Source organism: Platalea leucorodia (assembly GCF_965183815.1).
Source record: "Platalea leucorodia genome assembly, chromosome: 13".
NCBI lineage: Eukaryota > Metazoa > Chordata > Aves > Pelecaniformes > Threskiornithidae > Platalea > Platalea leucorodia.
Window position 1 is genome coordinate 6,898,062 of NC_138835.1, and position 23,252 is coordinate 6,921,313.

At 43.4% G+C, this 23,252-nt stretch overlaps 1 protein-coding gene across 1 annotated transcript in view; it reads left to right on the forward strand.

The window, feature by feature from the left end:
• The window catches only part of BMP7 (bone morphogenetic protein 7), a gene marked incomplete at its 5' end in the record, with an annotated part of 46,357 nt that overhangs the window by 4,746 nt on the left and 18,359 nt on the right, over window positions 1–23,252 (forward strand). Inside the window, one exon of the mRNA XM_082325581.1 lies at window positions 20,498–20,690. Coding sequence (XP_082181707.1) covers window positions 20,498–20,690 — 193 coding nt within the window. The remainder of the gene's footprint in view (window positions 1–20,497; window positions 20,691–23,252) is intronic.

Sequence of the window (23,252 nt, forward strand, 5' to 3'; positions counted from 1 at the left end):
TATTTCCCACTTGAAACAAAGCAGATTAAATGTTAGCCCTGGATGCCTGGTCACGATCACATGGTTTGTCCATACATTAGGCCAAGCCCTTGGCTTTTTTTTTTTTTTTTCTCCTCCACCTACCGCTGTTACAAGCTCTCAAGCTCAAACAGGTACATCCTGTAATCGTTTTGGACAGTATGGATATACGCAGCACTTGGTGGTATAAGATTAGCTAAGGTAGAAAGCTTGCAGCAAACTAAAGGTGTGAAGTACGCTGACCGTGCAGCAAGTAACTGGCAGGTATGCTTTGAATGTACAGACCTATTCTAGAGAGAAATGAATTCGTTTTCTAATTTTCAGGTGCAAAATGGCAGAACAGAACAGGAACTATTTACCTCCGCCATATGGGTGCGGTGGTAGCAGAGAATGGAGCAGCTGAGGACAGATGTCCTCATGCAAGAAAAAAGGACATGGAAATCGTCCCCATCCGCTCGCCCGCTTCTGCGGCGGATTTATCCCAGAAGCAGGGGCTTTCCTCCGTTCCCACACAGGCTGTCCTGGGGAGGTGAAGCCCCCTCCGGGAACTGTAGTTTAAAAGCCAAAACACAACGCCTTGTGAAGTGCTTTGACGGAGACAAGCCTTGATGGCCAGATCTTGTGATGCTTGTAACAGGAGTTGGGCACAAGTGAAGCGTACAGGACCTGCTCCCACCCGAGCTCTGCTTGCTGTCGGTTTTGCTTGTGTGCGTGCATCCCCCGTCGCTCCTTTTGCAAAGGAGGTTTAACGGCCTCTGGGCAGGCAGCATGAAACCAGGCGTTACGTTTTCGTCTGTAAATAAGCTTGAAACACATTTTTGGGTAGGGGGGGGAGGGATGTGTGAGAGAAGGTTACACAAGTGGTTGGAAACATTAATTAAAAAAAAAGATTATAACTATTAAAGCCTAGCCAGAGCTGTTGACAGGCTCCTTTTAAATAGGACACTGCGATGTTTTAGTTTAATACATTCTGGCAGTGTCACCGGGGTTAAGGCTAATACTGGGATGTGTGGATCCTGTCATGTTATTGTCAGGAGGAATGCAGGGATTAGGTTTAAAAGTGGCGGTGGGTGAGTGGTGCAGCTGTGTACACTTATTATAAAAGATTTAAGTCCCACTGGTAAAATCAATATATTAAATTGCAAGAGCCTCTGTTTTTAATTAGTTTAAATCAAATATACTGTTAGTGCCATTATGGCTTCTATCCTTGAACCAAGTGAGGAAATGCTAATATTTATATGGAAACTGTTAATTTGTGGTTAAAATGATAACACATTTAGGTTTATGCCTCTAAATTGTTCTAACTGGATGAATACCAGTGAGAGGTTGCAATGACGGATGAAGTCATCTGAGCAAGAACACAAGTAAGCAAATTTTGATAACGTGCCAGATAAAGAGACTACCTGTTCATACACAGCATTAAGAGACCCCGATAGTTTAAGCCCTTTCCAGTGGTACAGTCCTATTCTCTGGGGCCTGCATCAAAATACTCATGTGAATTAACTATATATATATTTTTTAAATATATATACGTAAATAAAATACACTATTTTATATATATATTTCTTCTCTAAAGGGAGGGAACTTCTAAAGAAATGAGTGAGCTGTTTAAATTAGTTTCAGGATGAAGATTTTCATTCTACAACTGTTTGAAGTAAATGGGACTGCTCACGAGGACTAATCACATGGATAAAGTTCTGCACACGCGTATGTTTGGAAAATGGAAACCCAGGAGAAAATTCTTGGCGAGGTCTTCATTGGTGTAAATTGTCAAACTTCTACTGAAGCCGGCCCTATGGTCTCATTTATACAACTGTACGTCCAAAGTAATTCCCATAAACTCCCTCTTGATTTACACTAGCACAATTGAGAACAGAATTGGGCCAAAGAAATGCCCCTGTGTTGAAATAATGAGCATGCAGTAGTTTCTGCTAGACCTTCAAACAGTTTTCTCTCCTAATCTTGAAATTGTTTTTGAGGGAGGCTTCCTTTGCTGCAAATAATCAAAACATGAACTAGCTCCTATTAGTCACTGCTTGTCATTATTAGCGCAATCCATGTCGTTGAGCTACAGCTGAATTCCCATCTTTGCAACAAACAGAATTTAACAAATAATGTTTGACAAAAATGTGAAACTGATATTTCTTAATACAAGACATATTTCATATGGAGAAACTTCAGTGATGAAAGATTCCTGGTATCAAAATATCTGAATCACAGTACAAATAAACAGTGTGTTGTAAAGACTGCGGGGCCAAATTCCGTGCTGGAGTAATTCCACTGAAGTCAGTGGAGTTGTGCCAGGAGATAAACTGCCATCTAGATTTTTTTGGTATACATGTGAAAACCAGAAGTGTTTAAGATTTTGTCAGTAAACATCTTTACTACAAAAAAGGTTGCAGGTAGCAAAGTTTGAACCGATTCTAATTCAAATATCTCTTTTGGAAATCCTTATTTTGTTAATGAAAACTGCAAAGTTTGCTGAGATCTCCTTTATTTGGGTATACGTCCTACAATTCTGTTATTTATGCATAAATTTACCTGATTTCCAGCAGGTAACGTAAGAGCCATCTTGGCTGCGAGCTCCTATGCGCAAGCCCCGCAATACCGTGCCTTGCACGTTCTTCTAAACATTTGTGTAATCTACATCTTCAAGTGAGTGAAAATCCTTTAGTGATTCAGATTGAGTGGACTGAATTAATGGCAACTTTGAGACTACAAGTTTTAGTGTAATTGCTTTATTGTTTTGGAACCAAGATGCTTACAATCCAGTTCCTGTGCAAACATGTTTAACGTGTGTTAATGTGTTTCAAAACCAGACCCTCTCCGCAAAATCCTGCTTTTCATTAATTGACATCAGTAGCATGGTACAGTATTTCAAAGCACTGGCCAAATATAAACTGTGTTTCTAATTTCCTTACTTTCCTGTGTTTGGAATGCCAATGTTAATTTGTTCCCATGGAAGAGTGAGAGCTGCCAACCACAGTTTTATATAAATGGCTTTACAGTGCAGCGCTGCCAACATTAAATGATACTTAGGAATTTTCATGACATTTTGTATTTAATGCTTGTGTGTGTATGTGTGAGAGAAATAGAGAGAGATATATGGGATGTTGAACAGCACAACCACTGACGATCAAGGCAAATGTTTGAAGAAATTTATCCTTTGAGTAGCTGTTACTTAATGTTTCTTCTCATTTAAGATTTTTTAATAATCTCTCAGATATTATGTAGCATATTCCTTGTGCCTAGGGAAAAGCTACTTTGCAGTGAATTTTGTTGCTAACTATCCAAACGGTTCCCCCCACCTAATAATTCTAGTTATTCATTAATAGATGAGCAGAAGGACTTTTGTTGATGTTGTTATTCTCATCATTATGGACGAGATTGTTAGAACGTGATATTACTCAGCATGAGAAAATGTAAAAGTAAAACAAGCTGCCACAACTAAGGAATAGGGGAATTAACTGATTTTGATTAAACTGCCAACAGATAATTTTTCTTTAAAAGAATAGGAGTAGCTAGATAAAATCATTTGCTTTCTTAAAGAAAGTCAAGGATAATCATAGCTTCTTCAGTGGTATGTACTGTCTTTGTACATGAAACAAATGTGAAGTTCCCTTTAAACAAATTTGTTTTAAACTGATGATGGTGAAAACAAGATCTGTTTATGTATTTCTCTTTTTATTCCTGGAGGATATTCAAAATACAAATTGTTCACGTTTCAGTAGATTCATCTTAATGAGCGCTATGGTTTATCTCTCAATTTTCCCATTTTATTGGAACAGGTGCAGTGTCTGCCATCTGTGCCAGCCCTGCGCTATACCAACAAACAAAGTGTTGTTTTGGTTCACTGGATTTAAAAGTCTCCTGAGAGTAAAGAAATGAAAGAGAAAGAATTTAGAAAGTGCCTAGCGAGGGAAAGGCACTTCAAGTAATGTGCTTTGTCATTCAAGTCTTCCCGTAAATTACCTTAAACTATTTCTAAACGGTCTGAAAAATGTTATCCGTAGAGTATTCAGTTTCTGTTGCATCTCGGAGGTCCCACGCTATTCTTCATCATCTTTATCTCAGCACAGTAGCTTCTGAGTTAGACTCTTTTGTTGTCAGGTTGAATTAAATTTTACAGGAGTAAAAATTCTTTTTTCCTTGCCTTAAAGTAGAAGAATTGTAAATTTTCAGTTTTTCACTGTTTCTGATTCCGCCTCATTTAAAAGACACTGCAAATAGCCATCCAAGTTTAAACAAGATTATGTTGTAATTAGACAGACAAACTCATAATTATTTAAGGGCTAAACCAACAACAACAGCCCTTTCAGGTTCATTTTGACAGTGTTTATCCAGTGTATCTGGAAAGGCTTACAATTAAAGTGCCTGAAGGGTGGGGATGAGATTTTTCAGCATGCAGTCAGTGCTATCGGGTCCACCTGGCCTGGGAAACTATGCAGGCTTTGTAGTAGAGAAAATCCTTTAACTTAGATCTTCATGGCAAGCTCTTAAAAGCTACCTTCCTTTTAAAAAACAAAAAGGGAGGGGGAGAGGGAAGGCCCTGCTTCCCTCTAAATAAGAATTAAAACGAGCAAGTGCCTTCTTTGGCTCTTTATGACGAGGGCACGCTGTCGCGCTGCTCAGGCCGATAATCTCGCGGCGCATCATTTTTTACAGTTTTGCCTGTTGCGCACAACTGCCTTTCAAATGAGCAAAAAGTTTCCTCTCATTAGGCTGCAACCTCCCAACGCGCGATGCTGGTCTGAATTACACCTCCACGCAAACCCACTGATGTCACCAGGCAATATCCTCAGCTGGAGCAACCTGGCACGAGGCCACCCCCGCAGTGAAGTCACCACAATTGACACCATCTGAGGAGCTGGCACAGTGTCTGTACCAAGTTTTGGGGGCTGTAAATCAGGTCGAGCTTTGGCTCTGTTACTAGAGCCACTGGGCCAAATCCTGCCTTCAGCCACCTCGTTTCGTTGGCACTGGTGGGGCTGCATCGGTCCTCTGATTTTACCAATTGTTCTTCCCACAGCACAGTGGCAGTAAAACTTTTTAAAAGAGACCAGAAGAACCCTGGGAGAACTACTAAAAAATGCTCATAAAATAATACAGCATCAGCAGTTGGGAGTTATAATTCCGACAGAGAGACAAGGTTCTTACTGAGTAAAGATTAGGAACAGGGCTGGCAGTATTTCACTGCTCGTGGACCTGAAACGCCCATTGACTTTAATGAGTCCTTCGGCACCCCAAGGGAAAGCAAGTTTATCATTTAAATGGAAGATTAAAAATTACTGTAATTTAGAAATTCTGAATTCCGGTGCTTACAATTTAGTAGCGTTCACATACTTTTGTATCAGTATTTTAATAACAATTTCTTTACATCAGCCAAGTATCTATAATGCCACGAATGATAATCATTCACCACCAACAGGAATCCATTCCTAATCGTACCTGTTCTACCCGCGTGCTCGACGCTAGCAAGCTGCTCCTCCCCTGGTTCTCCAGGTTAAAACTTATTGCTTCTATCACTCAAGATATGCAGAACATTTTAATCTTGCTACTTTTATTTGTTTATTACTGTGCAGTAATTATAATCCCACAGGGACTTTTTAGATGTTAATAAAGAGTACTGCACATCGCTTTTCCTGAAGCTTGTGTGGCACTATAAACATCATGCTGAGTTTGAGTTCCCCTTTCTGACCATATCCTTAAAAAATCCAGCATTTGTTAAGAGAAAGGAGGGGATTTTTTTTTCTTTTTAACAAAAAGAAATAGAAAAAAAAAAAAAGAAGTAACTTTAGCCTCACAATCTGCTAGCTACATAAAGCAGTAAATGGTCAGTTGAGACAGGGAAAAACCAGAACTGCTGGAGATTGGTTGTTTCCTTTTGGAGGAAACAATAAATGTGCCCACTTGCATTTTAACAACATTACTACTGGGCCCCCTAATTACACAAATATACTTGTAATAAACTGCAGAAGAGCAGAGCTGAAAAAGAATCATTCAGCACAGATCTTTCTCTTCAACTCAAAAAGAAGCTTTTGAGTAACCACTCTTTTAAATCTTGGCCCAAATCAGAAGATGAAGATATTTCAGCACTATGTGATGAATCATTTGTCTCCTGAGACAGGTGAAAAGGAGCAGCTAATCAGACAAGTGGTGTAAAACTTCTCTCATTGGTGTGAACACAACTTTGACCTCTGAATACAACAGTCCTTGCAACTCAGTGGCATGCATTATAATCAAATTACAAGAATATTAGACTCCATATCCACAGAAATCTCTGACCGTTACGCTACATTAAAACCTGACACAGGGAATACAGAAATACATGAAAGAATCCAGAATGACGCAGAAACGCGTTCAAGCAAACCCCAAATATTTTTTTAGAAAACGGTAACTGTCATTTTGCTCATTAGTCCACAACTGTGAGAGCTGTTTCACTGAGAATATTACGGAGTAGGGGAAAAACCTAGGCCAGTGTGTCTAATACGCTGAAAGTCCTTCCTCCCCATATTGGCAGCTGTAGTCCAGCAACCGAGAGCAGCGAGTGGTAGGTGAGTGAGTGAGCTGGAGAAGGATGATCTGCGTTCCTGCTCCTTGAGGGACACTTTCATAAATGCCATACGCTCATTTCTGTGCTATTTTCAATAGCTGCACGCAACAGGATGTGAACTGTGTTCCCTTCATTCATACCAAACCGATGTGAGGACACGGGGGTGTATTACAACAGCTGATCTTTTACCCCAGAACTGCAATTGCAAAATTGTGTCTGAAGACACAAAAAAACCAAAACAAAACAGCAAATGCTGTTGTTAGGGGCTGACTCAGGAGGCCCGGATGGCCCAACCCTAGTGAGAGGCTCAGTGTCAGGAATCCAGCTCTGCGATCCGCAGTGTGGTATGCAGGGCTAGGTGCTGCTGATGTCACCGACGGGCTTATCTTGTACCAAAAAAACCCCTCCTCTGGTATAACAGGGATCGTGGGTGGGAATTCAACTGAAAATAAATCTTCTCCTAACCTTCAGATGCTCTTATGCCTGGGGTGTTGGCCACCAACAATTAAAGTGTAAAGGGGACACGCGCACACACATGCATGCACTGGATACATACATACACATATATATATATATGTATGTCTTCCTGAGAACATTTCTGAAATAATAGTTTAAACTTGCCATCCCTCTAAGACACTAGCATTTTACATCTACCAACAGAAATATATGTGGATGTCATCAATTTACAGATCTTTAATATTGGTAGGTCTCAGGCTCATATACCAAATTATTAAAAGAATAAACAGTCCTCTGCCTGTTTCTCCATGAAAACAAATGTGCTGCACAGCAAACATTCCTAGAAAGCAAAAAGATCATATGCATAAGCTACGAGGCAAAAAGGCAGCGAGTGGCTGTGCGGCGGCTGGCAGCGAGGATCACTGCTGGGCAGTGACCTCCTCTCCAGTTCCCGTGTCTCCGACCCAGGAGGCTGCGCTCTGTGCCCCACCTGAGCTCAGCTATCTTGGCAGCACAGAGGAAACATGATGATCCCAAAGAAAAATGTGAAATAGGTCACAAAGTCCCGCTTTCATGAGGAACGGCACTCCGGAGTATCTTTTTAAGCAGTAATTGAGGTCTCTCATCATTATTTTCCAAAACGTTTCCTCCCATCCTTCCAAACACCGTATTGCTATCTAATAATCCTGGCTTATAAACTGTGTTAATACCACCGGACCTCCCACATACAGAACACCTGAAAAAGACGCAGTAGATACAGCAGTATGGATGCGAGACAAGAGCTCTGCTCTGGCGGGGATCTCCCCTCTGGGGCAGGTGGACCTTGCCCGTGAATAGTTTGTTGCCCCCTAATCTCCCAGCGCTTGCCTGACCAAGAAAGGTGCAGATGTTTGTTATTGCATAGACAAGCTCAAAAGATCCAGGCGATTGCGGTCCTGTGGCACAGCTCGGAGTGTATACATTCCAAGTTGAAACTTTGCTGATTACAATCAAAGGCTGAGATTCTTATCTGATGGCCGCATGTCTGATATTGACTGGTTATTTTGTAATATCCCACAACCTACTTTCTCAACAAAACCAGAATCTGGGACTTCAGCTAAGAAATCCAGCAAGTCATATGGTTTCAAACCTGGAAAACTGGTTTTTGAATTATTTCCTTTTATCACAGTAAACCACAAAAAAGGCTCGATTCTGCGTGCCTGCGACTCCCGCCGTGTTCCTCCCAGAGAGCCTGTGCGGGTATAGACCCACACTCTGGAATACTGGGGGGGATGCTAGTATTGTTGTGGCAATACAATATTAAAGAAGGCTTAATTAGATTTAGGTTATTTATTTGGGCAGCTGTTCAGTAGATGAAAGGAAGTCTAATGCAAATGAAATGAATAAGCCTTAAGAGGCCCGTGTGCAGTCACTCTCCACTCGTGTCCCTTAGCACGGCTGGTGCAGAAATGGGCACATTCCTTTGACAAAAATGAGGCATTTGAAGATTCCATCAGCTGAACTTTCTCTTTCAAGTGTTGCCAGTAGATGCACGGTATATACATGTGCTTTTAAAAGACTTTTATTTTGAACTCAAGATGTGAATCTATGGTATTAAGGAAAGCAGAACAATCCTTTATTTAGCTGCACCTGCACCTTAATGCCTAATGAGTTTAGTCTGATGGAATCCAGACCTCAGGAAGGATTATAAATTCTCATTTGATTTCATTTACTTCTAAAATACCTTAAACCAGCTGTACCAGTCCAGAATCCAGTCCTTCTTTCTATATCAGTTTTACAAATGTCGTTGAATCTTTTGCTGTATTAAGTAACTTTATGCTGTATAATAATACACCAATAGTAATAAGGAACAGAAGGCAACTTGAAAAAAATCGTGTAGTGGAAGATAATTAGCAGCATATAAGCTTGAAAAGCATCGGTTTACGAGCACAACTTTTATAAAGTTCTTCATGCTCTGGAAGCAAGATTTGGAAAAAATTGAAACTAAGTTAGTAGGCAATATCCTCTCTCAGTGGCCCAGTGCAAGGCAGAGGAGCCCAGCGTTGCGAACGCGGATGAACACGCTCTCCAGGGCATTAGTGGTACGTTCAGCCATTTCAGTCTGTTTTGTATAAACACATCAGAGACGCTTGGGCAGTGACCTTCCCAAGATTACTGACTCAGGCTGTTTATTATGAACAGTATCTAATTTATCGAATACATTTGAAGCCTTCTTAGTTTGCCCCAGTGTAGTTACTGGAATGCAAGAGCATAATTCGATGCTGTCGCATCTCTGCATGATCCAGTCATTGCATCAAAGAGTTACTAGATCACGATTTGTTTTTTCTTTGCATGTCCTCTGCCCATGCCTTCTTGCAGACCGAGGTGCCGGTGCTGCAGGCTCCCAGCTTCCTTCCCTTGTACAGCCATGGGCCATGAGCAGACACCCTCGGAGGAGCAGGGGAGCTTGCAGTGCTGCTGCTCTCACCCTCCCAGGATGAGCACCCTTCCAGGCTACCAGTCACTAGCGGCCTGTCTCCCTTTACCTGAGGTTAGGTTACAGCTGGCTACAATTTCAGGAAAACTTCCTTGCCTTCCCCCACTCTGAAGTTTGGTCCAAGCTGAAGAACTGTTTCACACTTGGAATCTTTCAAGAATGACCTGGATCTTTTTATTCCAAAATTTGCATTTCATGCCAAATAACCCATTTTAGGTTTCCCTGCAGTAGTCTCTCATGCTGCCTCTTGTCTTCCCTAGCTGAATGCACATTATTTCTGACCAGATCTGTTCAGCCACTTGTCTCCCCTTCCTTGGGCCTGGGGATTTGTTTCCATTTGCTCAATGCTGCATGTACAAGCAGACAGGGCAGACTGCTGGTTTTTGCATCAGTGATTTTTTGAGAGGCCTCCAGCCTCAGAGCAGGTTGCAGGAAGCACCTTGAGCCCCGTTTGTCTGCTGGTTGGACTGGGGGATTATTTTTCTCAATGAACCATACTGTCACTAACTTTTCTCTCTCTTTGTGCTCTGCAACCTCCTCCCCCTTGAGACACCCAGCACCTTGCTTTCTGTTCTAGACCAGTACTACCCTTTTCTGTGCTCTGGCTGCCACCTCTGTCTCCACCATCCTGACCCTCATCTGCGATTCCTCCCCCTCCTCCCCAGGCTGCCACTCTCTCCTTGACCCTTGGATGCACTGGCAAAACGTGTGACTCGGAGTTCACACCTAATGCTGGCACAGCTGCCCCGCGGAGTTACCCTCACCAGATACAACTCTGATTTCACAGCACCAGGAAAGCAGCCTTACTGTCCCCCAGATTACAAAAAGGGAGAAAGAGCGGTGTAATGCAGCAGTCATCTCTGTTCAAAGAAGGAAAAGAAAAATATATTCTTGCGTCTTCACACAGCTGCATCCAGAGGATTTAGGGTTAGGGGATGTATCAGACAGCAGCTCTTAGGCTGCGTCCCTCCATGCTATGCATTACGGTGCAGACAAAGAAAAGAAAGCAGCAGTAATGATGAGCTTCTGCCTGTCATTTTGCTCACTGCTCAGTTTGACTACAGGGACGTTTCTAGAGGAGGGTGTAGAGAAGAACTTTGGGAGCTGCAGCGCTCCCTGGCCCCAAGCTGCTGTCCAGGTGCATCCCCATCTTTCAGATACACAGAGAGAAGCAACAGTCCCAATCTGTCGGCGCAGACTGTCATGGGTAACCACCAGCCTCGGTTAACCCTGCTCCCGCTGACCGCACAAGAGCCTGAGATATTTTGTGATGGCCACAACGCTGGCCAGTTGGGAGCCACGTTTTGCAGCATCATCACAGTCCCCAGCTTGCCTCTCTGTCTCTGCCACCCCCAAGGTGCTGGGAAAGGGAAGGCTGCTGGGGGCAAATCCCCAGGTCAGCACTGTCCTGTGTTCCCCATTCCCAGTGAAGGGGTGAAGAGAAACAAGATTTGAGAGGCTGAGGTGGGAGGCCCTGCAGGAGATTTCCTTATACTGGATTCCTGGAAGATGAAGGTAGAAATAGAGGGAGTCTGTCTAAAGGAGCAACTTCACTCCCATTTATTTCTTTCCCTTGTCGCTCCCCCATTTCTCCATCCCCTCACACACCCCAAATCCCGCAGCAATCCTAAGTGCGTTACAGCAGCTGCAGATGGATTGCAGCACTATGTGCTGCCGTGTTTCACGTGCTACAGCTGTGAATAAGGTATTCTGGAGAAACGCAACTCTTCCCTGCTTATTTAACTTTGCTTTCCCCAGATACACATACAGACACCGCGAACGCAGCATCAGGATTTGCACCACGGTCAGTCTGTTTACTATTAGGAGAGTTTCGTGTTCACAGAGCAGTCCCACGTGTAAATTTTTCACAATACCTTTCATCTAGTCTGGCTCTGATTTCAGCAGAGAAACCACAGCGTAAGCGGGTACCGATCAGGGCACACTCGGAAAAGAAAATGGATTACCTGTGCATAACCTGCCCAGATATTTCATGGATGGTCTTTAAGGAGAAATAGTTTTACCATCCAGCATTGCCTTAAAGTGCCTGTGATGAAACCCCGGCAGGGGAATGTCTCTAAGCGCAGAAGGCAGCACGCACACTTCTCTCTGTCCTTTCCCTCCCAATGATTATGTTTCCCCTTTGCCATCTATCATCCTAAGGAATTTTAACTTAGAAGTCTCCTGGGTGACACATGGGGCGAGAGGATGTGGTGACTCGCAGCATCCTCTCCTCCCCCGCCGCGTTCCTTGGTGGCACGGCTCCCAGGGAAGCAGGTGGCTCCGCATCGCTCTCCGCAGCCCTGCCCGAGGCGGGTACGACACTAACCCTAACACTGGAAGAACATCAGAAAGGGCCCTGGCACGTTGTTAGAGAAATACCAGTTTCTGCCCTGAGCAGTCCTTGTAGCTGAAGTTCAGTTTAGTTAGGAAGAACTTGCTGCTGCTTCGGAGATAATTAAACCCATCTTCCCTCAACCCGCTGTTTGTACACGCACAATGATACCATTGTTCAGTCATGCAACACATATGCTGACATTAAAGTGTTTAATCTTGTAGTACAGTATTCCATTATTTTTTGGACATCTGTACATGATAGAAAGGGTACGTATTAAGGGATTTGTTGACAAAGAAATGGCTAATGCTGATACATGTGTGGACTGAAAGGATCTTTCCAAGTTGTGTTCAGCAGTAGGGAGAATGCTCCTTCCCAGGCCCGAAGCCTGGCACAGATGTGATATGCACTGTTGCTATTACCACTTTTCAATTTATAACAAGGAGTCAGTGTTTAGAAGGATTTTGGAAGCTCCCTGCTGGGTTTGTGGCTAGGTGGTCTTGCTGGCAACACCACCTTCATGCTGAAAGCTGAAAAAATGAAGTGATGGCTAAAGGAAGAATATTAATTCCAGAGGGCTCTCCCCCCCTCGCCCTTTCGAAGCAAAAATGCTTACCCCAGATCGCTTTGCAGAGTGAGCACTAAAGAATTTCGAGCCCCCCTGTTTCTAACCTCTGGGTTTGGGGATCAGGACTTAATGGAGCCTAGTTTTCATCTCATTTGAAATTAATGCATTAGTCCTGCTTTCCACCCGTAGATGGGGCAGGACTGTGCTCTGCCACACACTGAATTTACCGTGCAAGAAATAGCTTATCACCTTCACCTCCCTTTACCCGGCTGTAAAATGGGTACATGAGCACCGAGCATCTGGGTGCAGGTTCCCTTCAGCTGAGCGCTGCATTGGCTCAGAGCAGCCCCTTCCGCAAAGGGCAGATGGGGACGAGACCATGAGGACAGAGCTTCGGCAGATGAGGCCGGATCCCCCTGAATCCCTTGGGATCTTGGGCCTGTGGCTGAAGGACAGACTGTGCCAGAAGTGGCAGGATGGCCGCAGTCCCTGGCAATGGGATGCATTAATGAGTTATAGAAGAACCACAGACTATTTTTCTAGTAAGGTTATCTCACAAACCAAAATCAAGGGTGCATTTGTTTTTCCTTAGGTTTCTCCAAAACCCTGCAGTAGCTTTTAGATGAGTTGGAGAGATGCAGCTATCCAGTGTAAAAAAGCCCTCCAAATACTGGTTTTGTCACTCTTAAAAAGAAAAAAAATCCCATCACACAACCCAGGACGTTTGCTCTACTCCCTTTATAGGACTCCCAATTTATATTCTTTAACTATGTCTTCAAATATTCCTTTAACTGCTGCTTTAGCTGCCTAATGTCAGCATGTAAATCTTGTAGCCGAGAGGATGAAGCAAATGAAAACCAATCACACAACTTTACATTCCCAAATTCTTGCTATTATAAATTTACTGCCACTGCCCTGTAACTCTTGCTGTCAAGCACAATGAGGAGGGAAACATGTGCCTTAGCGGACCATGGCCTGGCATGACATTATTGCAATCTTTATTATACTCCTCCTTTTCCTCAGAAAAATATAAGGACTGACCTTGCACTTCTTGCTCAATCGGGAAACCCGCTGAGCCCAGTAGGCTCTTTCAGCAGCGGAGACCGCTGGATCCTTCCCCTAATTGGTTTCCTCCTTCGTGAACCTCACTAACATAAGGAGAAAAGGCCTATATTTCATAAGTGACATGGTTTTATCCACTGATTTAGAGACAAAGAAGTGCAATTTATAGCGGGAACATTTAATGCCTGTTAATTAGAAACCCATCAAGAGCTCTCAAATTTGGCATCCTGAAAATTTACAGCGCAGTTTCACAACCGCCGCAAGCCCAAGGGGTGGCCCTGCCCTCCCTCCCGCCGTCCTGGGAGGTCCCCCGTCCTCCTCCTGCCACCGCGGCTCTTGGGGCACTGCGGTGAGCCGGCTGAGGATGGGATCCACTTGAAAACTCATCTGGGGAAGGGAAAATTATTTTCCAGTTGAATCCATTTCCCAAGGGAGACAGCAGGGTGAAGCAGTAGATAGGGGCGGACCTTCCCTTTGAAAGCAGTAATGTAGGTGGGCTAAAAGTGCTCATGGACCCCAGGCAGAGCTGGTGGTTCCAGGGCAGCCGGTTTCTAGGAATCTTGTGCTCTACACTGAAACGGTGCAAGAGGGTTTCTGAAGTTTTGGCTTGGATCTCTAGGGGTGGTGATGGAGGGAACTAAAGGTAGTTTTTCTAGGAAGATTCAAACAAGATTTTGCGCTGCTGGGTGAAAATGGTGTTACTCAAAGTGTAGTTTGCCCTTTCATGAAGACACTAAGGCTAAATTCCCCAGGCTCGCTGGACAAGCCAGCCGGCCCTCAGCCATCTCTGAAGAAATAGCACTCATTTCCTGCAGCTCTGCAGCTATCCGAGGCAAAGCAGATAAAGACTTTCCTACCCGCTAAACTCACCTACATGACTTCTTCAGTCCCTGGGGCCAGGCAGGCACAGGTCGACACTGAAAACCTGTTAGACCTTGATGCTGGAGTGTGGCGGATTTTTTTTGGCATCCAAATCTCTGCGGGGTTTCACAGGCAACTGCTGATGGCTCTGCAGTCGAGTCTCCCGCCTGGCCGAGAGGCTGAGGCGAGGGGGCGTTGTCTTTTGGAATCTATTTTCCTTTGACTTATCTTTCAGTCTCAGGAATTCAGGACCTTTAATCTATTTGAGATTAAAGTCCTTTACAAATCCCTTCTGGCCTTTTTTGGGAGTAAAGAAGTTACAGACACCCTACTGCACATTCCTTTTGGTGCTTTTTTTCATTGTAAGTGAGAAACAAGTAGCACTCTAATTGTTGCAAGCACTACAATAAATGAGACAACTACTCTTAAAGTGCCTTATAAAAACAATTAACGTATTATCAGGTGAAAGTGTTAACAGGAAAATTTAAGTTTTAGTTGTTTGAATATTCAAAATGTATTCCAAGTGCACCACCCAAACGTGCCAGGGAGGAGGAGGCATGGAATTACCAAAGCTTTTCCAGTTTGGCAGCCTGAGCACAGAATCTATTCATCTGGTGTTTACTTTGCTTGTGAAAAAGAGATTTTTTACATCTTCAGAAAACAAGGCGTAAAAATACTTAGGTAGGTAGATTGGCAAAAGTAAGGCCCCTTATGAAATCCACGGAAATTAGTGGAAGTATTTCTGTTGACTTCCCTGGGGTTTGGATTAGCTCTTTAACACTTCTGTAATAATTATTTTTTAATACAGTCACGCTTGGAAAATTATTGCTGTGATTCACTGGTTCTTTGCTTGAGACATGGAGTTAGTGATTGACATTGTGCTACTGCGCTTGGTACTAAGGCTGAAACGGTGTGGTTTCTTTGGTGCGAGCAGAAGGAAATAACAACTACTGCAAGCTATGTCTCAACATCATCTTTGCCGTCATGTATCATGCCTTACCTACCATCAAACCGTACTACAAAGCCAGTGGTCCAGCCACTGTTTACAGAATCAGCTCAGGTCGGCTTTTCACTTACCAGTAGTGATTTACAAAGCAGCTGAAAACAGTTGGGGCTCTTATTTCTAGTCTCAACATATTTTGCTATGAAAATGAGCAAACATGGGATCAGTTCAAGTTTCCCAGCTTTCATACTGATGTGTCATTTGCTTTCGAAGTTTGGGTACCCTGGGGTGTTAAACCAGTATCACAAGCTTTTCTGTCCAACATTACTTTTTTAGTACTGGTTTCGATTGTATTGCTCTGAGTTCTAGATGTCAACAACTACACTTTTTTATCCCTGCATCTTAACGTTTTCAAGTTTTGTATCTGAAGAATACACTTTAGGACATGTCAAAACAAGTACCAAGTATTTGTTGACATTTTATCTCGGGCTTTCCCATATTTTTCGATCTGATACCTGGCTACTTCACACCTGAGCACATGCATCCATCCTGTTTTCTTTTAACCATCCCTGTTGTTGCACAACTATGCCATCCTGCCTCCTCTTGCATCACCATAATGCCACAACAGTCGGTTTGGAGAGACAAAAGACTTCAGAGAGATCAGAGCCCTATCTGTATCAGATAGACGAGTGCAGTCTGTGCAGCATTCAGATTGTGGACAGATAGTCAAGGCCAGACTTTCAAAGATGCTGAGCTTACTTGCATATTTGCACCAGAGGTGTGGCAAATTTACTGATAACCACTAACCTATGTGCTTGTTTTTGTTGGATCACCTTAGTTGTCCTGCACACTTTTTGGTGTCTTATTTTCTCATGAATCTGTTGTCCATCTCCATCCTACAGCTCCCAAATCCCATCATCTCGATGTTTCCTTTCCCAAAGGACTATGGCAAAGGGAGTGTCTGATGATCCCCGTCTACTGTAGCCACACTCACCATGCCCAACAGTTATTTTGCACCAGCAGATTTTGAGCCATGTGTTAAATTAGGTCATAATTTGTCTACAGTGGTTGTGCCTCCAAAATGTGATACCCCTCCTAGAAAAGAGGAGAGGAGCACATTTACACATGTATCACCTGTGAGTGACCTTGGATTGTTTCTTTAGGAGAGGAAATCCACTGTTTTCCCACAGCTAAGGCACACAGTCTGTTTCATAGCAGAATTATTTTTCAAGGGTGTTCTTCCTTTTCGTATTTTACAACCTTTGATTGCACATCCAGAGCTTTGGCTTCTTCTCCAAGCAGCTGCCTTGCCAAGGCATTTGAATTGTGACAGTTTCTGAGCTGGAATTTCCAGTGTTTGAAATCAGGAACTGGGCTAAAACCATTCACCAAAAGCCTTTGGGTAGTAGTGATTTGTAAGAACTATGAACCTGGGACAAACATGAGTTCAAGTTCTTTGGGCAGAACAGCTATTAAGTCTACCCAGCAAATATTCATATTGCTTGATGACTTTTAAGGGAGCATTTAACACATAATGGCTGACAAACAGCTGAGATTAAGTGCTTCAAGAATGGTTCTCATTAGGGTATGTTGTGTCAACAGGGATCACGGATTTTATAGATCTGTTGTGTTTTAACCCCAGCCAGCAACTAAGCACCACCCAGCCGCTCGCTCACTCCCCCACCCCAGTGGGATGCGGGAGAGAATTGGAAGGGTGAAAGTCAGAAAACTCATGGGTTGAGATAAGAACAGTTTAATAATTGAAGTAAAATGAAATAGAGTAGTGGTAATAGTAGTAGTAGTAGTAATAATAATAATAATAAGCAAAGCAAGTGATACACTATACAATTGCTCACCACCCGCCGACCAATGCCCAGCACGTCCCCAAGCAGCCATCGCTGCCCCCCTGGCCAACTCCCCCCGGTTTATGTACTGGGCATGATGTCATACGGTACGGAACAGCCCTTTGGCCAGTCTGGGTCAGCTGCCCTGGCTGTGCCCCCTCCCAGCTCCTTGTGCACCAGGCAGAGCATGGGAAGCTGAAAAGTCCTTGACCAGTGTAAGCACTACTTAGCAGCAACTAAAACATCAGTGAGTTATCATCAACATTATTCTCATACTAAATCCAAAACACAGCACTATACCAGCTACTAGGAAGAAAAATCAACGCTATCCCAGGTGAAACCAGGACAAGATCTAACGGAGAAACTACAGTCGTATTCAACGAGCTGTAGCAATTCTCTTGACTGTTTCTGTGAACACTTAAAATACCGCTCTCCCTCCCTCTTTTTTTTTTTAAACACCACTCTCCCCCACACACTTCCCCCCATTCAAACTCCTCAGGTAATTAATTGGAAATGACCCAATGGCAGTATTGTCAAAGGTCTGACTAACACCCATCAAACCCAGGAAACTCAGACTTCTTGAGCGCTCCCCTGCTTACCTCGTGCTTTGTGCTTAAGGTATTACTGGGGTCTACAAAAAGTGCACGATCATATATACTGTACCATATGTTCACAAATACCAACGCACAGCAGCATGAATTAAGGATAGGATTTCAGCCTTCATAATGAAGAGTCTTGCTTTTATGAGTTCAAGTCAGACCCTTAACATTATTTTAACATAGATTTTGGTGTTTAATTATGTAATAAGATTTACTGCAGTCATCTAACAGATGTTGATTCAGGGTCAGTGTTTCTCATAAATTAGTTCTGAAAGGATTTGTTACTTCTGGGTCAGCAGATAGGTCCAGAGTGCAAAGAAAAAGGGGAAAAACAATAAACACTGAGTTGAAGAGTTTCTTGGGATTCTTTCTTCAGTTACATATCCACATATTTTCATGATCTTAATGACTATAGCCACAGGAATGTTTGCTTTAACACTAAAGATGGCTCAGGCCAAAACCCTATATCCAAACATCTGCAAAGCATGGGAAAGTTCAAACTTCAGGGCTCTTTATTTTATGACCCTGGCCGTTAATTTTTCATACTAATATGACACATTTTTTCTAGGGCTCTGCAGTGGGAATCACTGTGAACTCTAGCAGCACCCGAAAAAGTTTCATCTTCATGTGTTTGTTGTCAGATTTTGTGTATGAAGCACAGCTAAAGACTGGTGTTGGCCAATGTAGTTGTCATCACATATGTACAATGAAAAGGTGCACCCACCTTCCTTTGAAAATTCAGCCTTCTCATGTCTTTGGAAGCAAATCATATCGGTACATCCTACTGCTAGACCTCTCTATAATGCACCCTGCTGGTGATGTTATCCGTAATATAACTAAACCCACACAACATTATATTCATTCTTCTATAGTTGTGGTTAAAGGAGCTATTCCATATTAAAATATTTTTTCCTCCCCTCTATAATTTAGGCACAGAAAAATTCCTTTGAGGCTGAAATCATAGTCTTTATATCTTATTCTGCTGAGAATACTTTGGAGGAAGGGGACTGAGGCACATTTGATAGTGTTGCTAGCACTTATAAGGCAGTTTTAGCCTGCCAAGTGTTTTACAAACACTGGTGAATATTCACAATATTCCCCCACTTCAGGGTACGAGAGACTGCGTGATCTTCCTGAGGCTGTACGAGATGTTATAGCTAGAGGTGCAACTATAACTTTATTCATGTAGTGCGCGCTAAGACTGCTCAACCCATAAAACCATTTGCTGAACTTAATCGCCTTTGTCTTGGAAAGTTTAGGGGTTTCATACCTAAAAAACTCCTCTAAGATGAATCCCAACTATTAGTCAGAGCTCTGAAGTATTTCCCTGAACAGCAATCACACAGTGGCAAACTGCGAGCCCTGGACTCCTTGCAGAAGTAATGTGCAAGAAGAGGAAGAGCCCGTGGCCAGCTGCTGAACCGCGGCCAGCAAAGCAGCGCCGAACCTGCTCCGTGTAAGCGCTTGGACACAGCCCGGTTCCCGGAGGCTCCCCACGCTCCGTCCCTGCCACAGGGGAGGCCCTTGTGAGTGCTGATATACATTTGTACCGTGCAGCACTGTAAATTTAAATAGCACTTTCCAGACTCAGGCTTGAAACTCCTCTTTTTCAGGAGTAATTCCATTTAAGTCAATGGATTTACACAATGGATTTACTGCTGCCAGAAGAGAATCAGGCCTGTAGAAAGACACACATTCTTTGCCAAGAAAATCTCAGAGCTAACTACTTGAATTGTGCAGTCGAGCTGCAGGGAGGTCAAGTGGACAGACGACGGGACTGGGATGTATGGGAAGTCCCTGGTTCAAGCCTCAGCTCTTAAAATGTCGTGCAGTGTGACCTCTGGGGAGTCAGTTCATCCCTTATACCTCTGTTCCCCCATTTTCCTTTGTCTGACTTGTCTATTGAATTTGGAATTTGTTCCAAGAAGGGTGCTTCACTTCATGTGCTGGGCTGGGGCACTGACACCTCTCCTCCCCCTTGCTGGAGGACAGTCTCAAAATCTTTGTTTCCTCACATCACTGACCCTCAGCTTCAATATCCGCAAGCAGCGTTACACGAGACCATCAGCTGTCCATCAGAAGACAGGCAGACCTGTCACTCAGTGGGATAACGCACCGTCCTGACACTGTCTTGGGAGGACTCTGGCACTTCTTGTTATTTCACGGTCAGGGTTGGGAGTTGGAAGAAGGTCCTCACTTTGAACATTTGCTTCACAGCCCTGATCACTAAAGATGCTTTAAAATGAAAGCTTTGACCCTTCAGAGTGGGGCTGTGAGTTTGTGGTGAATTCAGCAGGCATTGAATGTGGGTCACTGGCATGAAAAGCCCCAAGGACTGGAATTTGTGTATATATGTGTGCGGGTATGCATGTATGCGTGTGTAATTTTCAGAAGCAGAGTCAGGCCAAGAACCAGCACTCCTGAAAAGCCCCATCTGTTTCTTTCAGCTCCTTCCCACAGCAGCCTGGTCGTTATCGGTGGCAAATGTCCAGAGTCACTTGTCAAGCATGAAGCTGCCAAAAATCATTAAAACACAACGGTCACCCACACCCTGTACCAGCCAGCTGTAAAACTGTTTCAAAGAGAGTCTGATAAACACATATATGCTTATAATAGCCCCGATAGAGTCATGTATTTCCTGCGTCCTTTAATGAACCAAACAACAGCATGAGATGCTGCAATCAGATACTCTTGCCCTTTTCTGTTGTGGCAACTCACAAGCTTGTTTGATGGTGAGGGGAAGGGGAACAAAGCAGGTGGCTAATGGGCTGTTTTTCTGTTTCAGTGGAGCATGACAGAGAGTTTCACCATCAGCGCTGCCACTACCGAGAGTTCAGGTTTGATCTCTCCAGAATCCCAGAGGGGGAAGCGGTGACGGCTGCCGAGTTCAGGATATATAAAGATTACATCCGCGAACGCTTCGATAACGAAACGTTCCAGATTAGTGTCTACCAGGTACTCCAGGAGCACCCGGGAAGGTGAGTGACCCGATGAAATCCCCAAGGCAAATCCTGATGAAAGCGCAAGCACAGTATGTTCCTTCAAAAAGTTATGTCCAATATTTTTAGTAATACTGGTGCCATCAAATGTGACTGAAGAGCTGGGCTTAGGCATCGCAGTGGCGCAGTGAAATCTCAGTCAGTGCTGATGCAGCGGGCACGCAGCTGCCATATCTGGTAGCCAGTGAGGGCATGGGGAGGAGGTGCCCTGCGAGCCTCTGCGTGCCCCCAGGAGCATCCCCAGCGCTGTCACTCTTGTCCCTGGGAGCAGCCGGTAGCTGAGGAGCAAACAAGCCTGGCTGTGTGCTAGTGCAGGAAAAGATCGTAAAGTCAGAGTATTTCAAGATTTCTGGAAGACTTACCCTGTTCCTCCTGCCGCTTATGGATCCTGAGGTGGCAAACCCACATCCAAATGCTTCCTTTCTAATTGTAGCTTAATTACTAGCCTTTATTACCAAAGGCTTTCGAGATCCCTAATTAACAAAGACAGATGACACCATGCTTTTTATATTGACTGATTGTTTTGTGTGTGCAAAACTACAAGATGAGCTATTAAATCCATTCCAAGCAATTATTAATGTATGCTGAGCTCCCTGACAAATCCTCCAGGGAACTTGAATAAGAACATATGTTCAATTTTCTCATCTGTTTTTAGTTCCAATTAATCAGCAATCCCAAACCATTTATCAAAGGCACTTAGTTTTATTTGCACATACTTCTTTTACATACAAATCCTACCAAAAGTGAGATTGCATTTATTTACACGAAATGTATTTACAGTCACACGCTAGTTAAAAGGTATTCTCTAGGACTACTAAATATGGGATAATAATACTACAGCCCTAATTTAGGTTTATGAAAAGAGAAACACTAAGGATTTAAAAAGAGGGCTTTATATTTTTATAAGAGCTAATAAAAATGCAGAAAAAAATGTTTTCCATTTTTTGATCCATTAAAATATGAGAGGAAACCTTATCAAAACCTTATTAGTTTTTAAATGGTGAGAATTTCTCCCGGCTTTGCTGTATGGTATACTTTTTAAATATGGGTGTGTTTTCTTCCACATTCATTCCAGTTCTCTCGGCATTTCTAATGACACAATTATTTGCAGGGTTTGGGGACTATGCTAATAATTATCTATTTTTATCAAACAATGATAATTCAAACTATACATTTTAACCAGGCTTTCTTAAAGGAGAAGACAACAAGCCACAAATGTGCATAGGACCCGTGAGATGTCCTGCTTACTGCAAGCATTTAAGGTTATTCCATCTTAGGCCCTTCCAGAGATAGAAGCCTCCCTTTGCTGTATTTCTTGAGTAGGTTATACAGGTACAAGCCTGCAGGGATGACTTTTCTCTCTTGGGAAGAGCAGAAACAAGATCTGTGTTGGCAGCTGAAGAGGGCCTCACCAGCGTGCCAGGGCATTAGGGAATTGCCAGAAACCTGTTCTGGGAGTAAATGGCCTTCCTCATCAGATGCCAGGGAAGTTCTCCTTCAGATCCTGATTAGTGAGGTAGGTGCCTACTAGGAAACTTACTGACAGAGTTAGGATGACATTTATTACCTTAATTTTAAGATGATACAGCCACAGGTTTGTTAAAAGTATGTTTAGAGAGGGCTGCAAGGTACCCACTGGGGATAGTTAAGGGTATACAACTGCTTGGAGCATCAAGTGTTTCTGCAAACTGTCTCCTTCATAAATTCTTACTCCTAAAGGAAAAAAATGTATGCAAAGGACAGGCATATACATGAACCAGTGGCTGGAAGAGGTGAGGAATCTTGCTAATTATACAGATCTTCCAGCTACAAGATCAGATGCAATTTTACAGCGTCATATTCACCACAGGAACCCTTTTTTTAATGAGCGTTCATGCGTTTTCACCCTTTGCATACATTTTGGCACAGGCAATGGTGAGTTTTGAGCAGTTTGTCCTGAAAAAATATTCCTGTTGGTTTGGATTGACCAGAGGTAAAATATTGTCCCTAACATTTGTAAAAATATTTGCTCTTTTTCTGCATTTTTCCACTGACATTTTCCAACCGGCTCTGTCACAGACCAGTCATCCAAGTCAGTGTGTCATTCGGCAAGTGGAGAAAGAAAACAAACTCTCTCCAATGTTGATCAAAAACCACCCATTCACTTTGATGCTTCCTTGGCTGTTTGTCTCATCCTGAGCAGGCTGGAAAGTCAGACCCATCTGACGTTGTTAGCAACAAGAGCAAAACAAAGCCAAACCCTCCCCCCCGACGCAGGCAAGAAAACCTTTGCTGGTGTTCGGCTTTGTAGATTCCTGTCCCTAGAGCACAGCAGGTACAATGGCCAACAAAAAACCAAATGGTTTTCCCTCTTCCTGTGCTCTTATGATGATACAAGAGCAGTGGGATCTCCCAGGAGATTGCTGGAATTGCCTTTCAGGATCCGAAACACCAGGTATTCTCCTGGCCTGTGCCCCCTGCAACGTGCACCTCCTGTTTAAGTGCACCGAGGCACAGAAGCCCAGTGCCAGGCTCCCCAGAGGCAGCTACAGCATCGCCTCT